Raw genomic sequence first — 23,900 nt, forward strand, 5'->3', positions numbered from 1 at the left:
TGTGCTAGCGAGGAGAGGAGTAGGGAGAGAGAGCAGTTGAACACGTGGCTACAGGGATGGTGCAGGAGGGAGGGATTCAGATACCTGGATAATTGGGGGTCATTGTGGGGTAGGTGGGACCTCTACAAACGGGGTGGTCTACACCTGAACCAGAGGGGTACCAATATCCTGGGGGGTTAAATTTGCTAATGCTCTTCGGGAGGGTTTAAACTAATTCAGCAGGGGGATGGGAACCTGAATTGTAGCTCCAGTGTACAGGAGGGTGAGAGTAGTGAGGCCATGAATAAGGTTTCAAGGTCGCAGGAGTGTACTGGCAGGCAGGAAGGTGGTTTGAAGTGTGTATACTTCAACGCCAGGAGCATCCGGAATAAGGTGGGCAAACTTGCAGCATGGGTTGGTACCTGGGACTTCGATGTTGTGGCCATTTCGGAGACATGGATAGAGCAGGGACAGGAATGGTTGTTGCAGGTTCTGGGGTTTAGATGTTTCAGTAAGATCAGGGAAGGTGGTAAAAGAGGGGGAGGTGTGGCATTGTTAGTCAAGGACAGTATTACGGTGGCAGAAAGGACGTTTGATGAGGACTCGTGTACTGAGGTAGTATGGGCTGAGGTTAGAAACAGGAAAGGAGAGGTCACCATGTTGGGGGTTTTCTATAGGCCTCCGAAAAGTTCCAGAGATGTAGAGGAAAGGATTGCAAAGATGATTCTGGATAGGAGCGAAAGTAACAGGGTAGTTGTTATGGGGGACTTTAACTTTACAAATATTGACTGGAAAAGCTATAGTTCGAGTACTTTGGAGGGGCCAGTTTTTGTTCAATGTGTGCAGGAGGGTTTCCTGACACAGTATGTAGATAGGCCAACAAGAGGCGAGGCCACATTGGATTTGGTACTGGGTAATGAACCAGGCCAGGTGTTAGATTTGGAGGTAGGTGAACACTTTGGTGATAGTGACCACAATTCGGTTACATTTACTTAAGCGATGGAAAGGGATAGGTATATACCGCAGGGCAAGAGTTATAGCTGGGGGAAAGGAAATTATGATGCGATTAGGCGATATTTAGGTGGCATAGGATGTGGAAGGAAATTGCAGGGGATGGGCACAATTGAAATGTGGAGCTTGTTCAAGGAACAGCTACTGCGTGTCCTTGATAAGTATGTACCTGTTAGGCAGGGAGGAAGTGGTCGAGCGAGGGAACCGTGGTTTACTAAAGAAGTTGAATCTCTTGTGAAGAGGAAGAAGGAGACTTATGTAAAGATGAGACGTGAAGGCTCAGTTAGGGCGCTTGAGAGTTACAAGTTAGCCAGGAAGGACCTAAAGAGAGAGCTAAGAAGAGCCAGGAGGGGACATGAGAAGTCTTTGGCAGGTAGGATCAAGGAAAACTCTAAAGCTTTCTATAGGTATGTCAGGAATAAAACAATGACTAGGGTAAGATTAGGGCCAGTCAAGGACAGTAGTGGGAAGTTGTGCGTGGAGTCCGAAGAGATGGGAGAGGCGCTAAATGAATATTTTTTGTCACTATTCACACAGGAAAAAGACAATGTTGTCGAGGAGAATACTGAGATACAGGCTATTAGACTAGATGGGATTGAGGTTCATAAGGAAGAGGTGTTAGCAATTCTGGAAAGTGTGAAAATAGATAAGTCCCCTGGGCCGGATGGGATTTATCCTAGGAATCTCTGGGAGGCTGAGGATATTGCAGAGCCTTTGGCTTTGATCTTTAGGTCGTCATTGTCTACAGGAATAGTGCCAGAAGACTGGAGGATAGCAAATGTAGTCCCCTTGTTCAAGAAGGGGAGTTGAGACAACCCTAGTAATTATAGACCAGTGAGCCTTACTTCTGTTGTGGGCAAAGTTTTGGAAAGGATTATAAGAGATAGGATTTATAATCACCTAGAAAGGAATCATTTGATTAGGGATAGTCAACACGGTTTTGTGAAGGGTAGGTCGTGCCTCACAAACCTTATTGAGTTATTTGAGAAGGTGACCAAAGAGGTGGATGAGGGTAAAGCAGTTGATGTGGTGTATATGGATTTCAGTAAAGCGTTTGATAAGATTCCCCACGGTAAGCTTTTGCAGAAGATATGGAGGCATGGGATTGAGGGTGATTTAGTGGTTTGGATCAGAAATTGGCTAGCTGTAAGAAGACAGAGGGTGGTGGTTGATGGGAAATGTTCATCCTGAAGTTCAGTTACTAGTGGTGTACCGCAAGGATCTGTTTTGGGGCCACTGCTGTTTGTCATTTTTATAAATGACCTGGATGAGGGCGTAAAAGGATGGGTTAGTAAATTTGCGGATGACACTAAAGTCGGTAGACTTGTGGACAGTGCGGAAGGATGTTGCAGGTTACAGAGGGACATAGATAAGCTGCAGAGCTGGGCTGAGAGGTGGCAAATGGAGTTTAATGCGGAAAAAAGTATGAGGTGATTCACTTTGGAAGGAGTAACAGGAATACAGAGTACTGGGCTAATGGTAAGATACTTGGTAGTGTGGATGAGCAGAGAGATCTCGGTGTCCATGTGCATAGATCCCCAAAAGTTGGCACCCAGGTTGATAGAGTTGTTAAGAAGGCGTACGGTGTGTTAGTTTTTATTGGTAGAGGGATTGAGTTTCAGAGCCATGAGGTCATGTTGCAGCTGTACTAAACTCTGGTGCGGCCGCACTTGGAGTATTGTGTACAGTTCTGGTAGCCACATTATAGGAAGGATGTGGAAGCATTGGAAAGGGTGCAGAGGAGATTTACCAGGATGCTGTCTGGTATGGTGGGAAGGTCTTATGAGGAAAGGTTGAGGGACTTGAGGCTGTTTTCGTTAGAGAGAAGAAGGTTAAGAGGTGACTTAATAGAGGAATACAAGATGATCAGAGGATTAGATAGGGTGGACAGTGAGAGCCTTTTTCCTCGGATAGTGATGGCTAGCACGAGGGGACATAGCTTTAAATTGAGGGGTGATAGATATAGGACAGATGTCAGAAGTAGGTTCTTTACTCAGAGAGTAGTAAGGGTGTGGAATGCCCTGCCTGCAACAGTCGTGGACTCGCCAACATTAAGGGCATTTAAATGGTCATTGGATAAACATATGGATGATATTGGAATAGTGTAGGTTAGATGGGCTTTAGATTGGTTTCACAGGTCAGCGCAACATCGAGGGCCGAAGGACCTGTACTGCGCTGTAATGTTCTATGTTCTAAAGAACACTAGCAAACCAGATGGGTTTTTCTGACAATTGAAGGTGGTTTCATGGTCATCAGTAGATTCTTAATTGCAGATTTTTTTTATTGAATTCAAATTCCATCAGCTGCCGTGGTGGGATAGGAACCCAGGTCCCCAGAACATTAGCCAAATTTCTGGATTAATAGTCGAGCGATAATACCACTAGGCCATCGCCTCCCCTTGCACCCGACCATGTTGTAACCAATGCTTCCAATCACCCTACAGGGTTTAAATAAACCTTCCCACAGAATAGGGAGTACAACCATATCCACAGCTCACACAAGCTAGGCCAACTAGTTATAGAAACATAGCAACCCTACAGTGCAGAAGGAGGCCATTCGGCCCATCAAGTCAAGACAACAATCCCACCCTGGCCCTATCCCAGTAATCACACACATTTACCCCACTAATCCCTCTAATTTATGCATCCTGGGACACTAAGGGGTGATTTAGCATGGCCAATGCACCTGCACACCTGGCAGCCTCTTTTCTGTTACCCATCAATCGGACTCAAGATTGTTCTTACTAGGTTGGTGAGCATTTCTGCCCCAAATATATGTTTTATCAATGAATTCCAGCAGGACGTTTACTCAACTACTCACTTAGCAGCATATACAATTAATGAATGATATCCAACAAACAGCAGCTACAACCATTTTTAGCAGAGACGTCTTATTATAGTACAGGCAGATATCATTCATTCTCAGCGGAAGGCAGGAAGATGGAGTTAACTGTATTTACTCTAATTTCATTCCCCAATTCTTTTCCTGTATCCTGTTATATTCATTCTCAAATTCCTGTTCAATTCCCTTCTACATTATGTTAGTCGCATCCTCCAGATGTCTGTTACAAAGAAACATGGGAGCATTCAGTCTCTCGTGCCCCTTAATGCCATTTCATAAGATCAATGAGATTTCCTTGCAAGCCAAGGGTATTAGGTGATCCGGAGCCAAGGCGGGTGAATGGAGATGAGATACAGATCATATTTGGCTAGCAAGATCCATCAATCGCAGGCTTAAAATTAATTATAAAGCATTGCATGTTTAATAACCGTCTATGAATAAAAGTTCCTGCTTCCCTTTGCAGTTTCTCAATGATCGTCTAAGTTTGACCCTCCATTAGCTAATCAGTAAACTCACACTGTTTAACGACAGCTTGTACTTTTAGAAAGCTCATTAGTTCATAAAATATAGGAACAGAATTAGGCCATTCGGCCCATCAAGTCTGCTCCCCCATTCGATCATGGCTGATATGCTCCTCATCCCCATTTTCCTGCCTTCGCCCCGTAACCCTTCAACCCATTACCAATTAAAAATCTGTCTAACTCCTCCTTAAATTTACTCGCATCCACCGCACTTTGGGGTAGTGGATTCCACAGATTGGCAACCCTTTGGGAGAAGTAGTTTCTCCTCAACTCTGTTTTAAATTTGCTGCCCCTTATCCTAAGATTATGTCCTCTCATTCTAGAATGCCCCACAAGAGGAAGCATCCGCTCCACTTCTACTTTATCCGTACCTTTTATCATCTTGAATACCTCAATTTGATCTCCCCTCATTCTTCTAAATTCCAGACAGTATCGGCATAAACTGTTCAATCCCTCTTCATACGACAAACCCCTCATCTCTGGAATCAGTGAAGTGAACAAGGAATGACTTTGATGTTGGGATATTTCACAAGGTGTCCGAACCATTTTGAATGTCTATTTGATTCCCTTTTAATCTTTTTCTCCAGGGATAAAACGCCCCCATTTTTCCAAACCTTCCGTCATAACTCGGCCTTCTCCTTCCTGTTATCACCCTACTGGATTTTTGCTGTACCCATTCCATGGCTCGAATGATGGCACTCACTAAAGCCCTCACAATGCCCCGATTATAACCAACATCCAGCATAAATCTAATAGGATGTCCTTGTCTTTAAGTTCAATACTCAGAACCACACTGCTTCATCATGGCTCGTTCAACTCTTCAAAGGTCTCGGGTGGTGAAATTCAACTTTGATGGGATACAAGACAGGTGTTAATAAATCGGCTGCCCAGAGGGAATTTACAAGTCTGCTGCTTGAACTGGAAAACTTTAGTGATGAGGAAAGCCTGGATAGGATCGGGCTGTTTCCTTTGGAACAGAGGAGGGGAGGTTTAATTGAGGTGCTTGAAATTATGAAGAATCTAGATATAATGGATCGGGAGGTAATATCTCCTTTGGTTGAAGGTCCATTGACAAGGCAGCATAGATTTAGGTGAAAAGGCAAGAGGTTCACAGGAGATTTGAGGGGACATTCTTTTACCCAGAGCGTAGTTAGGATCTGGATGTTTCAGAAAGGGTGGTAAAGTTTATTTAGTAGTGTCACAAGTAGGCTTACATTCAAACTGCAATGAGGTTACTGTGAAAATCCCCTCGCCACCACACTCCAGCACCTGTTCGGGTACACCGAGGAAGAATTTAGCACGGCCAATGCACCTAACCAACACGTCTTTTGGACTGTGGGTGGAAACTGGAGCACCCCAGAGGAAACCCACACAGACACGGGGAGAACGTGCAGACTCCACACAGACAGCGACCCAAGCCGGGAATCAAACCCAGGTCCCTGGTGCTGTGAAACAGCAGTGCTAACCACTGTGCCACCCCACCAGGCAATCTGGCAACTCTCGTAACATTTGATAGGTATTTGGATATGCACTTCAAGTGCCCTAACCGAAAAGACTATTTGGCCAAGACCTGGAAGGTGGGATTGGGCTGGATTGTGCTTTGTTGGTTAGCGTGGACATGAGAGACCATGCTGTTAATTTCTATTTCAATGTACATCAGCCCCTATATCCTATACTTAAGTCTCTCTGTTCATGTACAGTTTTTCATATATATCTACACACACATACATATACACACACCTCAAGTTCAACTAGGAATTCAATGATAACTCACCATAAAAGAGGAATGCTCGTGTCATGTGATGATCTTGGTAAGTCCTGTTTATGGTAAAGTAACAGGTGTCTGCTCCACACTGGCCTAATCGGCCCAATTCACCAGTCAGTGGTGACCACCAGATAATAATGGGATGTTGGAAGTCCACATTTGAAGATTTCTTCTTGTTGTTTAGTAAACTATTTGTTTCCTTCACATGATCCCAGGCCTTCAGTCCGTCTCTGCGCACACTCTCACTTTTCACTTTCTTCTTTTCAAATTGTCCCAGCTCCACCACCACCTGCGGATAGGAACATTCAAGTCAGCCAAAGCTTTGAGTTGGTGCAACAATCTTGAATTACATGCGGGGAATGGTCTAATCTACTTTGGTGAGCTGGCAGAACAAAGTTCCAACAGGCAACAACACAAATCAGACCTGACAGCAACACACACACAGAGCCTGTCTATCATGGACAAGACACAAGTCAGGAGTGTGATGAATACTCTCCCCTTGCCCGGGTACATGCAGCTCCAAAGTGACTCAAGAACCTGGGCAAAGCAGCCCATTTGACTGACATCCCATCCACCAACTTAAACATTCACCCCCTCCACAACTGATGCGCAGTGACAGCATTGTGTACCACCTACAAGGTGCACTGAAGCAACCCACCAAGGCTGCTTTGACAGCACCTTCCAAAGCCACGACCTCTATCACCTTGGAGGACAAGTAGATGCATGAGAACAGAGCAAGTTCCCGTCTAAGACACACACCATCCCGACTTGGAAATATATGGCTATTCCCTCAGTGTCGTTGGGTCAAAATCAAGAAACTCCTTCTTTAACTGGCACTAATTATCAAGTTCTCTCTGGCCACACGAGAGGCGCCAGAGGGCTGGCTGAAAAGATGGTGGTGGCGGGAACCCTCATAACATTTAAGAAGCATTTAGATGAGCACTTGAAATGCCACAGCATACAAGGCTATGGACCAAGTGCTGGAAAATGGGATTAGGATAGGTGCTTGATGGCTGACACAGACGTGATGGGCCGAAGGGCATTTTTCTGTGCTGTAAAACTCTATGGGGTGCCCACCACAGGAATCAGAGCGGGTGAGGGGTGGGCCATGAAAAGGTCCATTGACTTCGGGCGGGATTTTCCAGTTTCAGGGCGGACGAGGACGGAAAATCCCGCCCTATGACTCTAACAACACAGCGCGTGTACCTGGGTGGCAGCAGATATGGTGCACATGTCTCACTACCCCTTCTCAAGGACAATTAACAATGGCCAATAAACGCTGGCCAACTGCCAGCAATGCCCACATCTCCAGAATGAATAAAATAACTCAAGATAGTTTGACTAATATCTGTGCCTGCAACTAACGTATATTTATATAGCGCCTTTTACATAATGAAACATTCCAAGATACTTCACAGGAACATTATAAAACAAAGTGCGAACCCAAGCCCCACATACATGTCCCTCTTCTTCCTCCTTCAACCCAAGCAGCAGCCACAGTGCTTACAGTAGATCGTGTTCTGGGTTATTTCCCCATCAATGTCTCACTTCTGCTTTTACACAGACAGGTCGCTAGCACAGCTCAGGTGGGCTTGCCTAGCTACAGTGGAGGAGAGAGATAGAGGCGTCACTCAACTCCTATCGGACCAAGGTGCCCACTGGATGTCAACCCAATATTCAGGGTCTGCTTGGAGTGGGGTTCGAACCTATAATCAGCCAGCTCAGGAGGTAGGAATGCAGCCAGTCAAGTTTCTCTACTAAACTCACACACACATAGTAATAAAAGTTCATGCCCAAACAGAGGGATATTCACCTCCTAGAGAACTTGTGTTCAGTTTCTTATCTGGAATGTCTAATGCAACGTTGCTATTGAGCAGAGATAGAAACCAAATTTACTGTTCACCATAACTCACTGCAGTGAGATCAATCCAAACCTCTCAAATTTTATGCACTGCCTGTTGTTCAATTGCTAGCGTTAATGATATTCTGCATCAATCATTTGCCTCGACAAGAAACCACCTTACGACCGACGTTTAACAAATGTTTAGCCACAAGAAATGTTGTATATTTACAACTATTAATGTTGCATTTCTTCGTTAAGACATCTCGCATCAGTCAGCGGTCTGTTCATCCGTTTGACATTCAGACTGTGCTGACGTACCCATATGGTCTTCCATCTGCGCACTTAACCACCTCAAAGCAATTATTTCTACCTCTCATTCGGTCGATGCACAATGGGATAAAACTAAGAGAGAAAATGCTGGGGCTGGAAAGTCTCAGCAGGTCTGGCAGCATCAGTAAGGAGAGGAAACAGCTGACATTTCGAGGCCAGACGACCCTTTGTCAGAGCTTTGATAAAGGGTCATCTGGACTCGAAACGACAGCTATTTTCTCTCCTTACAGATGCTGCCAGACCTGCTGCGATTTTCCAGTATTTTCTCTTTTGGTTTCAGATTCCAGCATCCACCGTAATTTGCTTTTATTAATGGGATAAAGCTTCTTGCTGGGCTCCACTATCAACAGAGACCTCCTGAGAATCATTCACTCCAAAAAACAGAGTATTGGGAGGGGGGGAAACTGGAGCACAGACAGGATGTCCCAACGTATGAACATGGAATGGTGCTTAAAGTAATAAACCTCCACATCCAGAAGTAATCCTATTCCAATCGATTTTATTAATAAAAAGAAAATACAGGTTGAAGTAACACCACATATTTATCTATTTTCTTCAACTCAAGCTTGCACAACTAAAAGCTTGTGGTGACTGATCCCACAGTGAATTCTGAAATTAAATACTTCGTTATATTCAACGCACAACTGGAAAAAAATATATGGAGATGCTGGTATTGGACTAGGGTGGACAAGATGAGAGGTCACATGACGCCAGGTTATAGTCCAACAGGTTTATTTGTAATCACAAGCTTTCGAGCGCTGTTCCTTTGTCTCAACACCCTAGCTACGACTGTAACACTAGATTCTGCGCGCTCTCGTTTCCTTCTCTATGAACAGTATGCTCTGTCTGTATAGCGCGCAAGCAACAATATTTTTCACCGTATGCTAATAAATGTGACAATAATGAATCAAATCAAAATTGAAATGGAGGCACAGAATATACAGGTGGAGTGACGATAGCCCAAGACTAACAAGTAATCAAGAGTGTCAAAGGTTAAGTATAGACAGTGTAGGCCGGCTGAATAGCAAGTCTTTACAAGTAATCACGAGTGCTAATAGACAAATGCAAGCAGTTGAGTATAATTAAATAAAAAAATATGGAATTTTAACAAAAAAAAGCTCAAAGCAATAAAGTCGCTCAGATGACCATAGGCTCATCCCCCCTTTTGAGGGGGGGAGCTGACTGTTGGTGATTTAACCTGAGGATTGGGTGGCACAGTGGTTAGCACAGCGGTTCACAGCACCAGGAACCTGGGTTCAATTCCAGCCTCGGGTGGCTATGTGGAGATTGCACGTTATCCCCGTGTCTGCATGGGTTTCCTCCGGGTGCTCCGGTTTCCTCCCACAGTCCAAAGATGTGCAAATTAGGTTGGATTGGCCATGTTAAGTTGCCCATTAGGGTCAGGGGGATTAGCAGGGTAAATATGTGGGGTTAAGGGGATAGGGCCTGGATTGGGGTTGTGGTCAGTGCAGACTTGATGGGCCTAATGGCCTTCTTCTGCATTGTAGGGTTCTATAATCACCACATCTCAGGTGAGGGGCGAGGTTGAGAAGGCAGAGCCTTCATGAATAACCTCAGGAGATACGGGAATTTAACCCGCGCTGTTGGCATCGCTCTGCGTCACAAAACAGCCACCTAGTCAACTGAGCTAACCGAACCTCCCCCACTCAAAGCAATGTAAGATGATATTAAATGTTTCTACTGATCAGTGCTTCCTTTCACTTCATTTACCATTGGATGGGCTGCATTGGATTTTGAGAGAGAAAAGCCACGTTTCTTTACAATCGCAAACAGACAAATTTAGCTTGTAATTGTTGAGACAACTTGACTCGTCACAAGGCAATCGACCGAACTGATCCCATCACCAAACCGGGCTTTAATAATTTCCAACAAATATTTATCAGACAAGGAGACCCATAAATTACCAAGTTATGTTGGGAAGTTTAACAATTAGCCCCGGAGGATCGACTAGTCAGAACTATTTGTAAGTGTTTCTGAGAGTTTTTTTTTTAAATTGTCCAAGTACAATAACCGCATTGATTGCTTTTAAAAGAGCCAAGAGAACATCAGAGATACACTCACATAGCCCTGTACAGCATTTGGATTTGAGGCCTGCTTAAACAGATCATGCACAGCAAGCTTTATTCCCAATTGCTGGAGTGCATGTTCAGGAAGATTGCTTCAGCACTTTGGCGCTTGTTCATAATAATTCATGTCTCCTTGTGCAATAGAGGGTATTAAAGGCTTCAAATCAAAAATGAGAGCATCATAAAGGAACAGCCTGTTGTTCAGCACTGCTCAGCATAACATCTAAAAGCTTTGCATCAATTACTAAATCCTCAGCGACAAAATCTGGCAAGCTCAGTTTCTAATCTTTTTGGACAAGTGGTGATCCCGAGGCACTGCACAGAGACCATCAGGTAGAATAATGAAATGTGGATTCATACTGTGTGTGTGTGTGTGTGTGTGTGTGTGTGTGTGTGTGTGTGTGTGTGTCTGTGTGTCTGTGGGGGGGGCAGGGGGAGGGAGGGTGGCAACAGGTCAGTTTTGAAGGACGATCTTGCAAAGGGATGACAGAAGAGGTTTATGGAGGAAATTTCAAAGCAAAGAGCCTGAAGGAAACAGCCACCAAAGTGAGAGCACAGGGCGGGGGTGAGCAGACAAAGGCCCAGAGTCAGAGAATTCAGACTCAGAATTGGAGGAGGAGGTTGTATAGTTGGAACAAATTCCTTAAATAGGGAGGGCAAGGTCATGAAAATATATCAACCAAATTTTTAAAAAATATATTAAATGTGTGATATTAGGGGACTGAGATCCAACATATATCAGAATATCTTTCTGGTTGTATCACAGCTTGGTATGGCTCCTGCTCTGCCCAAGACCGCAAGAAACTACAAAAGGTTGTAAATGTAGCCCAATCCATCACGCAAACCAGCCTCCCATCCATTCACTCCGTCTACACTTCCCGCTGCCTCGGCAAAGCAGCCAGCATAATTAAGGACCCCACGCACCGCGGACATTCTCTCCTCAACCTTCTGCCTTCGGGAAAAAGATACAAAAGTCTGAGGTCACGTGCCAACCAACTTAAGATCAGCTTCTTCCCTGCCGCCATCAGACTTTTGAATGGACCTACCTTGCATTAAGTTGATCTTTCTCTACACCTTAGCTATAACTGTAATGCTACATTCTGCACTCTCTCGTTTCCTTCTCTATGAACGGTATGCTCTGTGTAGCGCAAGAAACAATACTTTTCACTGCATACTGATACACGTGACAATAATAAATCAAATCAACTCAAAGTGAAGCCAGTTGACGGGTGAGGTAGGTTAGAGTGGGATCAGATACAGGCTAGAGTTTTGGATAAGCAGAAATCGATGGCAAGTACAAGAAAAGGAAGATCAGCAACTACAGCGTTTGAGAAGTCAAGACTGATGTGTCGAGGTAGACGGACGCTAGTGATTAGTCTTTTGGCGGTATAGAACTCGAGTATTGCTGGCAAAAAATAGGTGAGTTGCTGATTGGATGACACTTGCTAAACAATCCTGATTGTGTTAAGAATTACACTGAAAACCAATTTAAAATTATCAGTGTGGCTCACGTGTGCATGCTAGAAGCAACATGTTTTTACACGCAGGGCCGTCCCTTGCAGACAGAAGGAGCACACTGCACCTTTATCAACTAAACAGAAAGCTTGGGGGCAGCCATTCATTGGTTCATTCACCAAGACAAAGCCTTGACCAAAGTCGACCTGCCTGGTTTGAATTTGAACAAGAGCTTGGCAGTTAACTGTTCCCTGGTGCACTCTCCGTGGCACTGCCTCTGCCAATCAGAGTCCACTCGCCAGTCAATCAGCACTCTCTTCCATTGCAGTATATTTTACTGTTTTGATTACTATTGGTATTCTTACAATCTGTCCTGATGAGTGCAACACAAAAACCTCTTTGCAGGAATACTCAAGCAGACAACGTTATGGGGAGGGAGGGGTGAGGGGCAGCCTTTGTCATGGAGAAAATATGGGATCAGAGGCTCTGTCTGAATAAATAGAAAGTGGTCAATCTGAGCGAGCGGCTGGGTTGGGGAATGGAACCAGAGGCCAAGGTGCATCGGCTTAAGACAATTTTTTTTATTTATTAGTGCCACAAGTAGGCTTACATTAACACTGCAATGAAGTTACTGTGAAAATCCCCTAGTCGCCACACTCCGGCACCTGTTCACTGAGGGAGAATTTAGCATGGCCAACGCACCTAACCAGACAATGGCGTTGGTCTTCCCAACATTCAACTGGAGAAAAAGGTGACTGAATAACAACTGTATGCCAGATCGAGCAAGCTGACAGCACTGGCAGGTCAATGGAGGTGGACTGTCGTCAACATAGAGGTGAAACCTGGCTTCATGACTGTGAGAGATGTTGTCACGGGCCAGCCTGCAGATGAGCAAGAGGAGGAAGCCAAAGAAAGACGTCTCCTTGGGAGACTGAGGGAAGAGGGGCAACAACGCGAGAGCAAGAGGAGCCATTGCTGGAGATGCTTTGGCGACCATTGGATGGGTATGCATGGGAAAATATGACACGAGTCTGACTGATATGGATAATGGAGGAAAATGGTGCGTTTGAAAATGTCAGCTGCTGGAACAAGATGGAGAAGGAATCGCGCTCCATGGTAAAGCCACAGAGGATGTCCACATGTGGCAATGGTTCGGAATGTGTCAGACTGCTTTAGCTGAAGCACTGGAAATTTGATTGGAGAAATTCAAACATGGAACCACAGGAAATACGGGCACAGACTTTTGAACGCAATTTATTCAGAGACTTGAAAGGAAAGCAAGGCTGTGAGGACAAAAGGATTATTGAAAGGAAAGGGGACTGGCGGGGGGAAGATGGAAACACTAACAATGAGAGATTTACGTTTGAATGGCATTGGATTTCATGCAAGAATTAAATATCACCCTGTTGATAAAATATGTGCTTCTGCAGATATAAAGCAGGGCAACCTGAAAAAGGGACTGGCTGCATCAAGAGATGGTGCATCAAGTTGAAGGAATCTTCAAAGATGTGCGGGTTAGGTGGATTGGCCATGCTAAATTGCCACTTAGTGTCAGGGGTACTCGCAGGGTAAATACGTGGGGGTACGGGGATAGGGGCTGGGTGGGATTGTTGTTGGTGCAGACTCGATGGACCAAATGGCCTCCTTCTGCACTGTAAGGAGTCTATGAATTATATTTTCAAAATCACAAATACACACCAAAGTCATTCATAACTTCAGAGATTTCTTGTTAAAAAAAGAGTTAATTTCTGGGTTTCTGGCTCTAGTCCTGCAAATCGGGGAGTGGAAAAGACACAGAAGGTTTCATTCCAGGAAGGAGGAAAAATTTTTAAAAATCAATCTTGCTGCTCTAACCAGTTTAGCATTTACTATTTTGAATACATAATCCAATAATAATTTATAGTCTGGATTCTCAAATGGTCCCAATGTCACGACTAGCCATGGAGGTAAAATAGAATAAAAGGCCAGTAAATTCTCCTGGAGTTGGAAAGCAAGCTCGCTTTCATTAAGCACTGACACTAAATCCTGCAACTAAACCAAAACACCGAAAACTCAAAGAGAGGATAGTGCAAACTGCACCAGGTCACCATGTTTTATACATTATAGCTGCTTCACAGTGACTGCAAGATTTGTTTTTTGAGGATTCACAAACAAGCCAGTTCATAAATCAAACCACAGTCCTGCATCGGTGCAAGATTGCCTTTGCACACGGCTTTGCACCTTTAAATTCAAGCTCCAAGGGAAGATTACAGTTCACCCCTCTCATTCAACATTCCCACATTAAAGACACCAATGCCTGTTACTAACAAAACGATCAACACAATAGAATGGAGTATGGCTATTTTAAACAGCGAGAGAATCTGGTGAACTGGTACAAAGACAATAATCTCTCCCTCATTGTCAACAAAACGAAGGAGATAGTCATCGACTTCAGGAAGCCTAGTGGTGAACATGCCTCTGTCTACATCAATGGAGACGAAGTAGAAATGGTCGAGAGCTTCAAGTTTTTAGGTGTCCAGATCACCAACATGTCCTGGTCCCCCATGCCAAGACTATAATTAAGAAAACCGACCAATGCCTCTACTTTCTCAGAAGACTAAGGAAATTTGGCATGTCCGCTACAACTCTCACCAACTTTTACAGATGCACCACAGAAAGCATACTTTCTGATTGTATCACAGCTTGGTATGGCTCCTGTACTGCCCAAGACCACAAGAAACTACAAAGGGTCGTGACGAACCCCAGTCCATCATGCAAAGCAGCCTCCCATCCATTGACTCTGTCTACACTTCCCACTGCCTCAGAAATGCAGCCAGCATAATCAAGGACCCCATGCACCCAGGACATTCTCTCTTCCATCTTTTTCCATCTGGAAAAAGATACAAAAGGTCTGAGATCACGTACCAATTGACCCATAAACAGCTTCTTCCCTGCTGCCATCAGACTTTTGAATGGACCTACCTTATATTAAGCTGATCTTTCTCCACACCCTAGTTATAACTGTAACAGTATATTCTGCACCCTCTCCTTCTCTATGAATGATATGCTTTGTATAGTGCGCAGGAAACAATAGTTTACATTGTATACTAATACATGTGACAATAATAAATCAAATCAAATATCCCAAAAGTGGCCTAACTAAAGTTTTGTACGGTGGTTGCTCTCTCCGTCGACACTGCCTGAGCTGCTTAATGCGTTCCCAGCAGTTGCTGCTTCTATTTCAGATTTCCAGTGTCGACAGCATTGTGCTTTGGTTATTAGAGCATCGCTGTTAGTCATGGTACCATTTGTAACATGCAAGAGAGAGTTAGTAGCAGTAATAAAAATGTCGCACCCCATTTTGTATACACCGGAAGGAATAGAGTGGGATTGGAAGAGAATCCGCCAGCTGTAAGCTACAGGATCAGCAACAGGAGACAGGAGCTGGTAGAGGCTGTTCAGAGAGAAAGGAGAGCCAGGAAGAGATCGCAAGCTACTGTAGGGTAAAGCCTGCAAGAAGAGAGCAAAATAATATCAAAATGGTCAATAGGAATCATCTACAGCAACATCTAGTTAGCACCATATAGAGCATTAATAAAGCTTAGGTTACAGGGCTCAAAGTTAGAAGCATTTATAGAGGGAAAACACTAATTAAGCAAGCAAAATCATTCTAATTTGCAAACATTATATCACTAACATGTATAAAAGCTGGCCTGTGCTAGCTCCAGAACTGCTAGGGTTTTTTCACCACCAACCAGCAGTGAACCAAATACAGGGATAGCGCAGTGACATTGCAACACTTACCTCAATGTGAAGTCTCACATTGTGCACTTTAATGCAGATGGAAGAACATACTACTCATATTTAAGCTGTTTGGAAGGCATTGCCTCAAGGACACAGTCTCACAATGCCCAGGGCTCCAGACTGGCTCTACGGCAACTGGTGTGGAATAAAGTTTGTCTGTTCGATTCTTTTTAGTAGAGTGGGACAAAGTAGTCGATCAACTGCCCTTTGATATTTGGTTGGTACAGTTTGCAGAACAACGGCTTTTAAGTTTAAAGTCGATGTATTAGTGTCACAAGTAGGCTTACATTAACACTGCAGTGAAGTGACTGTGAAAATCCCCTGATCGCCACACTCCGGCGCCTGTTCGGGTACACTGAGGGAGAATTTAGCATGGCCAATGCTCCTAATCAGCACGTCTTTTGGACTGTGGGAGGAAACCGGAGCACCCGGAGGAAACGCACGCAAACATGGGGAGAATGTGCAAACTCCGTACAGTGACACAAGCCAGGAATCGAACCCAGGTCCCTGGCGCAGTGAGGCAGCAGTGCGAACCACTGTGCCACCGTGCCACCAGCTTTTATGGAGGTTACCATTATTAGGACTGTTAATGATTGGTCATGAGTGCCAGCAGCCAGCACTGCTTAGGTACCATTTTTGCTGTATCTGCCAAGGATAATCTTACCGATCAGCCATTTGTAAGATAGGCACATAACGGGGTCATACAGTTACATGGGAACAGTCTTACAAACAGTACCATCAATTATATATTAAAGTTGGGAGTGTTTCTATGCCCAGTGACATTGTTAAGCTCTGGTATGAATCAAGCATTATACTTGGAACCAAACTAACTACGTTAGCATCGACCCAAATGTTTTGGTCTCCAGAGATGTCATCACATCTGCTGACTGATGCTTTATTTAACTGAGTAATGAAATTCTGCTGAATCTGAACAAATATTTCAGTAACCTGACCACCGAAGACAGTGCATTGCAAGTCAATGTTGATTGACAGCACTCTGGTGTCAATAATTTTGCAATATCTGTTATTCCCATCTACAGAATAGTTTATTCCCTGTAAGATCCCTGTAAGTAGGACCCGTTTGAGTCGGGGTGGGGAAAACATGTCTGTGAGAACTCGGAGAAACCAACATGGATCTCAAATCAGAATGAAGTGGGAGGCAAAAACCCAATGACCCTGAAGACTGTAACTTAAGAACCAGAGTTGTTTTTTTTAAAAAAAAAGCTCAATTAGATCATACAATAAATCTCTAGTGTAGAGAGAGGCCATTCACCCCATTAGGACTACACCAACTCTACAATAGAACATCTTACCCATGGTCACACCCTCACACCCCATAACCCCGCGCATTTTACCTTGGCCAATCCACCTAACCTACACATCTTTGGAAACTAAGGGGCAATTCAGCACAGCCAATCCGCCTGAACTGCACACCTTTGGACTGTGGGAGGAAACCGGATCAAACGCACTCAGAAAGTGGGTTTCAAGTTTCAATCTACAAGTTCAAGGATGAGGAAGAAGTTTCAATTTTTCATCCAAAGACAAAATTAACAAATCATAATGGCAAGCTTTTACCAAGGTATGCTGTTCAACATCAAATGGAAAAGCCAATGAAGGAATAAGGGTCCATACTTAGTCCTGAGGAAAGATTATTTGTTCACATGGCTGTCTCCCATGAGAGCACAAGCATCCCATTTATATTTGGAGATTCAACTACTTTTCGATTATAAAGCAAAACAGGCAGTAAAATTCTACAACTAGGGTGAACTGAGGTGGAATTCATTACCACAGGAAGTAGTTGATGCCAAAACATTGAATGTATTCAAGAGGCGGCTGGATATAGCACTTGGGCTGAATGGGATCAAAGGTTACGGGGAAAAAGCAGGATTAGGCTATCGAGTTGGACGATCAGCCATGATCGTGATGAATGGCGGAGCAGGCTCGAAGGGCCAAATGGCCTCCTCCTGCTCCTATCTTCTATGTTTCTATGAACAGACTGTTTACTTGCAAAGGTCACAATTAACTTCATAAGATTTATACAGTGGCAGGTTAAATTGCATCTTTAAGTAAGTTAGGTGGTGAATCCTGACCTTTCTTGTCTTTTCCAACAAATTCCTTTTGCATTAAGCATATCAACGTGGGCAATACCACATTCACATTTAAGAACAATCATTGCAGTTAATAAACTTCAACCACCAACACATTATTCCCGGAGGGCAAACATTCTTGCATTAATGCTGTAAAAATCTTACACCAATACTTAATTCTAGTCAACTCCTTCAGTCATAAATTCCTATTTTTACTTTTATAGAAATGCCTATGTGAGCCTGTCAATGGTGACATACTTTGCAGTGCCCAGAGGTTAGGAGGACATACAAATGCAAGTCTTTTCTTTAAATCTACCCACCCCACTCATGGCTGCAACCCCTCCCCCCCGCCCCCCGTCACAGGAAGGTGCAAATACAGCATGACAAGTTTACATAGGCAGTTTGCATGATAATTAAAAACAGAAAATGTTGGGAGTTATTCAGCAGATCTGGCATCATCTTTGGAGTGAAAAACAAGAGTCCACGTTTCAGGTGACCTTTCATCAGAGTGGATGCTACCAGACCTGAGGACTTTCAGCACAGTTGGTGGCAGAGTGATTAGCACTGCTGCCTCACAGCGCCAGGGATCCAGATTCAATTTCAACCTCAGGTGACTGAAGAGTTTGCACGTTCACCCCATGTCTGCGTGGGTTTCCTCCGTGTGTCTGGTTTCCTCCCACAGTCCAAAAGGCAGGCTGGTTAGGTGGATTGGCCATGCTCAATTGCCTCTTAGTGTCAAGGTAAATACATGGGGTTACGGGCCTGGGTGGGATTGTTGTCAGTGCAGGTTCGATGGGCCGAATGACCTTCTTCTGCACTGTAGGAATTCTTCTAAGTAATTCTAAGCATTTTCTGCCCTTTTGTTTCAGGTTTTTGTGCTCATTTTCATTCTAATATTGCACAGTAAATTATAATGCAGAAATAAGGCACTTCCACCTGAAGGCTGCATTTGGGGACTGGTCCCCCCGTGCAAGGTGAACTGGATTTAAACGCAAGGAGAGATACCTGTACCAGCCCAGGGTCTATGCTTGGAGGGCAGTGCCAGGGTGGGAGGCCAAACCCACTGAGCCAGCCACCGCGCCCCTTGAAGGACAACAGCAAGTAGGGGTCGGAAAGCAGCTAACCTGCAAGGTTACAATGAGGAACAGCAGAGCGCAGCAGCCCAGGCAGTAGAGCCATAGCCGCCGCAGCCCCGTCCTGCCTCCGCGGCGCCGCTCTCCCCGGAGCCACGGCTCCCCTTCCATCATGTAACAAAAAAAGGATACATTCGCCAGGTCCCGCCTCCGCCCTGTTCCTATTGGTTCATTCCGCTGTCACTCGCGGAACTCCATTGTGACTTCATCGCATTTCTGCTCGCTGATTGGTTCTATGGGATGCCAATCAGCAACTACTCCCGCCTCCTGGGCTGAGCGCTGTCACGTGTCCCGGACCATTTCTTTTCCATTCATCGCCACCAGTGAGCCAGAGAGTCTCTGCTGATCCTTCCCCCACACACACAGGAGGAGTTTAATTGTTAAGGAAAACGAAATCCAAGTCCAGTGGCATGGAAAATGAATAGAAATAAAAAGTCCTGCCTTTTTACAATAAAAGCAAAACACTATGGGTGCTGGAAATCTTTATTTATTAGTGCCACAAGTAGGCTTACTGCTTAAGCTTGACGAGCAGTTAGTTACTCACCTTTCCATTGGGCATTTTACAGTTTTCTGGCCTTAAAACTGAGTTTTTTAACTTTAAGTTTTTTTATCAGTGTCACAAGTAGACTTACATTAACACTGCAATGAAGTTACTGTGAAAATCCCCCAGTTGTCACACTCCGTCACCTGTTCGGGTACACTTAGGGAGAATTTAGCATGGCCAATGCACCTAACCAGCACGTCTTTCGGACTGTGGGAGGAAACCCACGCAAACACGGGGAGAATGTGCAAACCCAGCACAGACAGTGACCCAAGCCGGGAATCGAACCCGGGTCCCTGACGCTGTGAGGCAGCAATGCAAACAACTGTGCCAACAACAAGAAAAACTGAAAATGCTGGAAAAGTGCTAGGTCTGGCAGCATCTGAGGAGAGAGAACCAGATAATAGGTGCGATCTTACCGGCCATTCATGCCTTACTCCCACTGCAGTGAGGTCGAAGAATTTGGCAGCTAGTCAAAATTCCGTTCACTGCAGTGGGATCGGAAAATCCCTCCAGTGTGAACATGTGGGTTTCCTCCAGGTGCTCCGGTTTCCTCCCACAATCCAAAGATGTGTGGCTTAAGTGCATTGGCCACGTTAAATTGCCCCTTGGAGGATTAGTGGGGTAAATGCGTGGGGTTATGGGGATAGACACAGTAAGAAGTTTAACAACACCAGGTTAAAGTCCAACAGGTTTATTTGGTAGCAAAAGCCACACAAGCTTTCGAGGCTCTGAGCCCCTTCTTCAGGTGAGTGGGAATTCTGTTCACAAACAGAACTTATAAGACACAGACTCAATTTACATGGTTGGAATGCGAATACTTACAACTAATCCAGTCTTTAAGAAACAAAACAATGGGAGTGGAGAGAGCATCAAGACAGGCTAAAAAGATGTGTATTGTCTCCAGACAAGACAGCCAGTGAAACTCTGCAGGTCCACGCAACTGTGGGAGTTACAAATAGTGTGACATAAATTCTGATTCTAGGGTCGCATGATAAAGACTCAGGAGGAAAAAAGCAGAAATATTTATGTGAAATAGTGTGACATAAACCCAATATCCCGGTTGAGGCCGTCCTTGTGTGTGCGGAACCTGGCTATCAGTTTCTGCTCCGCAACTCTGCGCTGTCGTGTGTCGCGAAGGCCGCCTTGGAGAACGCTTACCCGAATATCAGAGGCCGAATGCCCGTGACCGCTGAAGTGCTCCCCAACAGGAAGAGAACAGTCTTGCCTGGTGATTGTCGAGCGGTGTTCATTCATCCGTTGTCGCAGCGTCTGCATAGTTTCCCCAATGTACCATGCCTCGGGACATCCTTTCTTGCAGCGTATCAGGTAGACAACGTTGGCCGAGTTGCAAGAGTATGTACCGTGTACCTGGTGGATGGTGTTCTCACGTGAGATGATGGCATCTGTGTCGATGATCCGGCACGTCTTGCAGAGGTTGCTGTGGCAGGGTTGTGTGGTGTCTTGGTCACTGTTCTCCTGAAGGCTGGGTAGTTTGCTGCGGACAATGGTCTGTTTGAGGTTGTGCGGTTGTTTGAAGGCAAGAAGTGGGGGTGTGGGGATGGCCTTGGCGAGATGTTCGTCTTCATCAATGACATGTTGAAGGCTCCGGAGGAGATGCCGTAGCTTCTCCGCTCCGGGGAAGTACTGGACAACGAAGGGTACTCTGTCCACTGTGTCCCGTGTTTGTCTTCTTGTGTGGCTTTTACTTCTTACTGTGTTTACCCCAGTCCAACGCCGGCATCTCCACGTTATGGGGATAGAGCAGGGCCTGGGTAAGATGCTCTGTCGGAGAGTTGGTGCAGGCTCGATGGGCCGTATGACCTCCTTCTGCACTGTTGGGATTCTATGATTCCAAGTACCTAACAGAAGAAATGGGAGCAGAAGCAAGCCATTTGGCCCCACAAGTCTGCTCCTTGGGTCACTGTCTGTGCTGGGTTTGCACATTCTCCCCGTGTTTGCGTGGGTTTCCTCCCACAGTCCGAAAGACGTGCTGGTTAGGTGCATTGGCCATGCTAAATTCTCCCTAAGTGTACCCGAACAGGTGACGGAGTGTGACAACTGGGGGATTTTCACAGTAACTTCATTGCAGTGTTAATGTAAGTCTACTTGTGACACTGATAAAAAAACTTAAAGTTAAAAAACTCAGAAGCTTGTGTGGCTTTTGCTACCAAATAAACCTGTTGGACTTTAACCTGGTGTTGTTAAACTTCTTACTGTGTTTACCCCAGTCCAACGCCGGCATCTCCACGTTATGGGGATAGAGCAGGGCCTGGGTAAGATGCTCTGTCGGAGAGTTGGTGCAGGCTCGATGGGCCGTATGACCTCCTTCTGCACTGTTGGGATTCTATGATTCCAAGTACCTAACAGAAGAAATGGGAGCAGAAGCAAGCCATTTGGCCCCACAAGTCTGCTCCACCATTCAGGAAGATCATGGCTGATCTGATTGTGGCCTTAACTCCACTTTCCTGCTTGTACAGCTCCCATCACCGTTGACTTCCTTGTTGATCAACAATCTGTTAACTCAGCCTTCAATATATTCAATGACCACAGCTCTGTGAATTCCAAAGACTAACGGTCCTCTGAGAATGAAATAATGTCTCCTTATCTCAGTCTTAAATTGGTGATCCCTTATTTTTAAACGTGCCCTCTGGTTCTAGATTCCTTCATGGTGGGAAACATTCTTTCAGCATCTAAGTCCAAAGATTTGCGGGTTAGGTGGATTTGCCATGCTCAATTGTCCCTTAGTGTTCGAGGGAACTAGCTGGGGTAAAAGCATGGGATTATGGGGATAGGGCCGGGGTAGGATTGTGGTCAGTGCAGACTTGATGGGCTGAATGGCCTCCTTCTACACTGTAGGATTCTATGATTCTAAAACCCCCAGAATGGTAAATGTTTCATATTTCTGAAGCTTAAGCACTGTTGTAATGCTGGAATAGCACCATCCAGTTTGCCCACAGAAAGTTGCCACCAGTAACAATGAAGAGAGAATTTGTTTCCTTGAGATACTGATGGAAAAATATTGGCCAGAATCATACAGCACAATAGGAGGCCATTTGGCCCATTGTGTCGATGCCAGCTTTTGAAAGAGCTATCCAGTGAATCCCACTCTGCTACTCTTTCCCCATAATGTTGCAACTTTCTACTTGTCATGTAGACATCCAATTTCCTTTTGAAAGTCACTACTGAATCTATATCCATGCCCTCTCAGCCAGTGCCTTCCAGATTATGACAACTTGTTGAATATAAAAAAAAATTCTTGTTGCCCCATCTGGATTTTGTTTTTAAAGCTATTTTTTGTCACTGGCTGTTATTCAGCACAACGGCACAGTGGTTAACACTGCTGCCTCACAGCACCAGGGACCTGGATTCGACTCCTGGCTTGGGCCACTGTCTGTGCAGAATTTGCACATTCTCCCTGTGTCTGCGTGGGTTTTCTCCGGTTTCCTCCCACAGTCTGAGAGATGTGCTGGTTAGGTGCATTGACCATGCTAAATTCTCTCTCAGTGTACCGGAGTATGGTGGCTATGGGATTTTTGTTGCAGTGTTAATGTAAGCCTACTTGTGACTAATAAATAAAATTTAACTTTAACTTCATATACAAATCACCAAAATGGTGAACCAGTTACAAAATTTCAGTGTGTGTCTCGCTTTACTAGCTCTGGTGCACTTGCAGTAAGCAAGAACTATGATAAAATGTCTTGCTGTATAGCAAATAACATTATTGATTCGCAGGATCACTCAGGAACTTTGCCACTAAGCTTCTGGTGCCAAGTCTAAATACTGCAGCATCTCAGTTATAGTATTGCTACTTTCCTTTGCCGTCCCATTTACCCTCTGCCCTCAGCCTCCTACACGGTTCCAATTGTTAAGGTATGGATCAGGAACCCTGAAGTATGTTATGAAGCCTGACTAGACCCCAACAGTGTTTCTATTTTGGCATTAGTGTGAGGATAAGGTGTGATTCTATTGACACACTAGGAAGCTTTTATCAAACAAACTTTATTTTAACAATAGAGTTTAACTATAATGAATGAATTAACTCAATTCTTACCAATTGAAATACTTAAACAGGAGAAGATACTGTTCTTAACTGCTAATCTATCTCCATTTGTTCCAATTCAAGCAATATTCCTCTTATAGACTCAAATTTATCTTCAAAATCAGTTAGCAAAACGCAGGCTTATGTGCTTAGGCTTGGGCTGCCAATCCTTGAGCATCCAGAATACCTCTGGAGTCAGAGAGACAGAGAGAGACCTATTTCTCCTCGCAAGTCCCAACCAGCAGCCTCCAGGGGGAGGGGGAGTGGGAGGGGAGGAGAGAGAGAGCGAGAGAGACACACACCTCCTGTTTCCCTCAGAACCTGGCAGCAACTGCCTGCTTTTCTATGTAAACCTAGCTCCTCCCCTTAAGTACAATCAACCTTATCAAAACCCTACTCTGAAACGCTCTCAGCATGTGAGCTGCCTGTTTTTCAGACAAATTGGCACCGTGTAAAACAGAGCTGAATTTTAAACATACCCC

At 44.8% G+C, this 23,900-nt stretch overlaps 1 protein-coding gene across 1 annotated transcript in view; it reads right to left on the bottom strand.

Annotated features, from left to right (window-relative positions):
- pofut3 (protein O-fucosyltransferase 3) overlaps positions 1–18,965 on the bottom strand; it is a 68,423-nt gene extending 49,458 nt beyond the window's left edge. The window contains exons 1-2 of the mRNA XM_078209656.1: positions 18,827–18,965; positions 6,127–6,406 (exon numbers count right to left, since the gene is read on the bottom strand). Coding sequence (XP_078065782.1) covers positions 6,127–6,406; positions 18,827–18,949 — 403 coding nt within the window. The 5' untranslated portion in view covers positions 18,950–18,965. The remainder of the gene's footprint in view (positions 1–6,126; positions 6,407–18,826) is intronic.
- Positions 18,966–23,900: the final 4,935 nt, after the last annotated feature.

Source organism: Mustelus asterias, chromosome 1 (genome assembly GCF_964213995.1).
Source record: "Mustelus asterias chromosome 1, sMusAst1.hap1.1, whole genome shotgun sequence".
Classification (NCBI taxonomy): domain Eukaryota; kingdom Metazoa; phylum Chordata; class Chondrichthyes; order Carcharhiniformes; family Triakidae; genus Mustelus; species Mustelus asterias.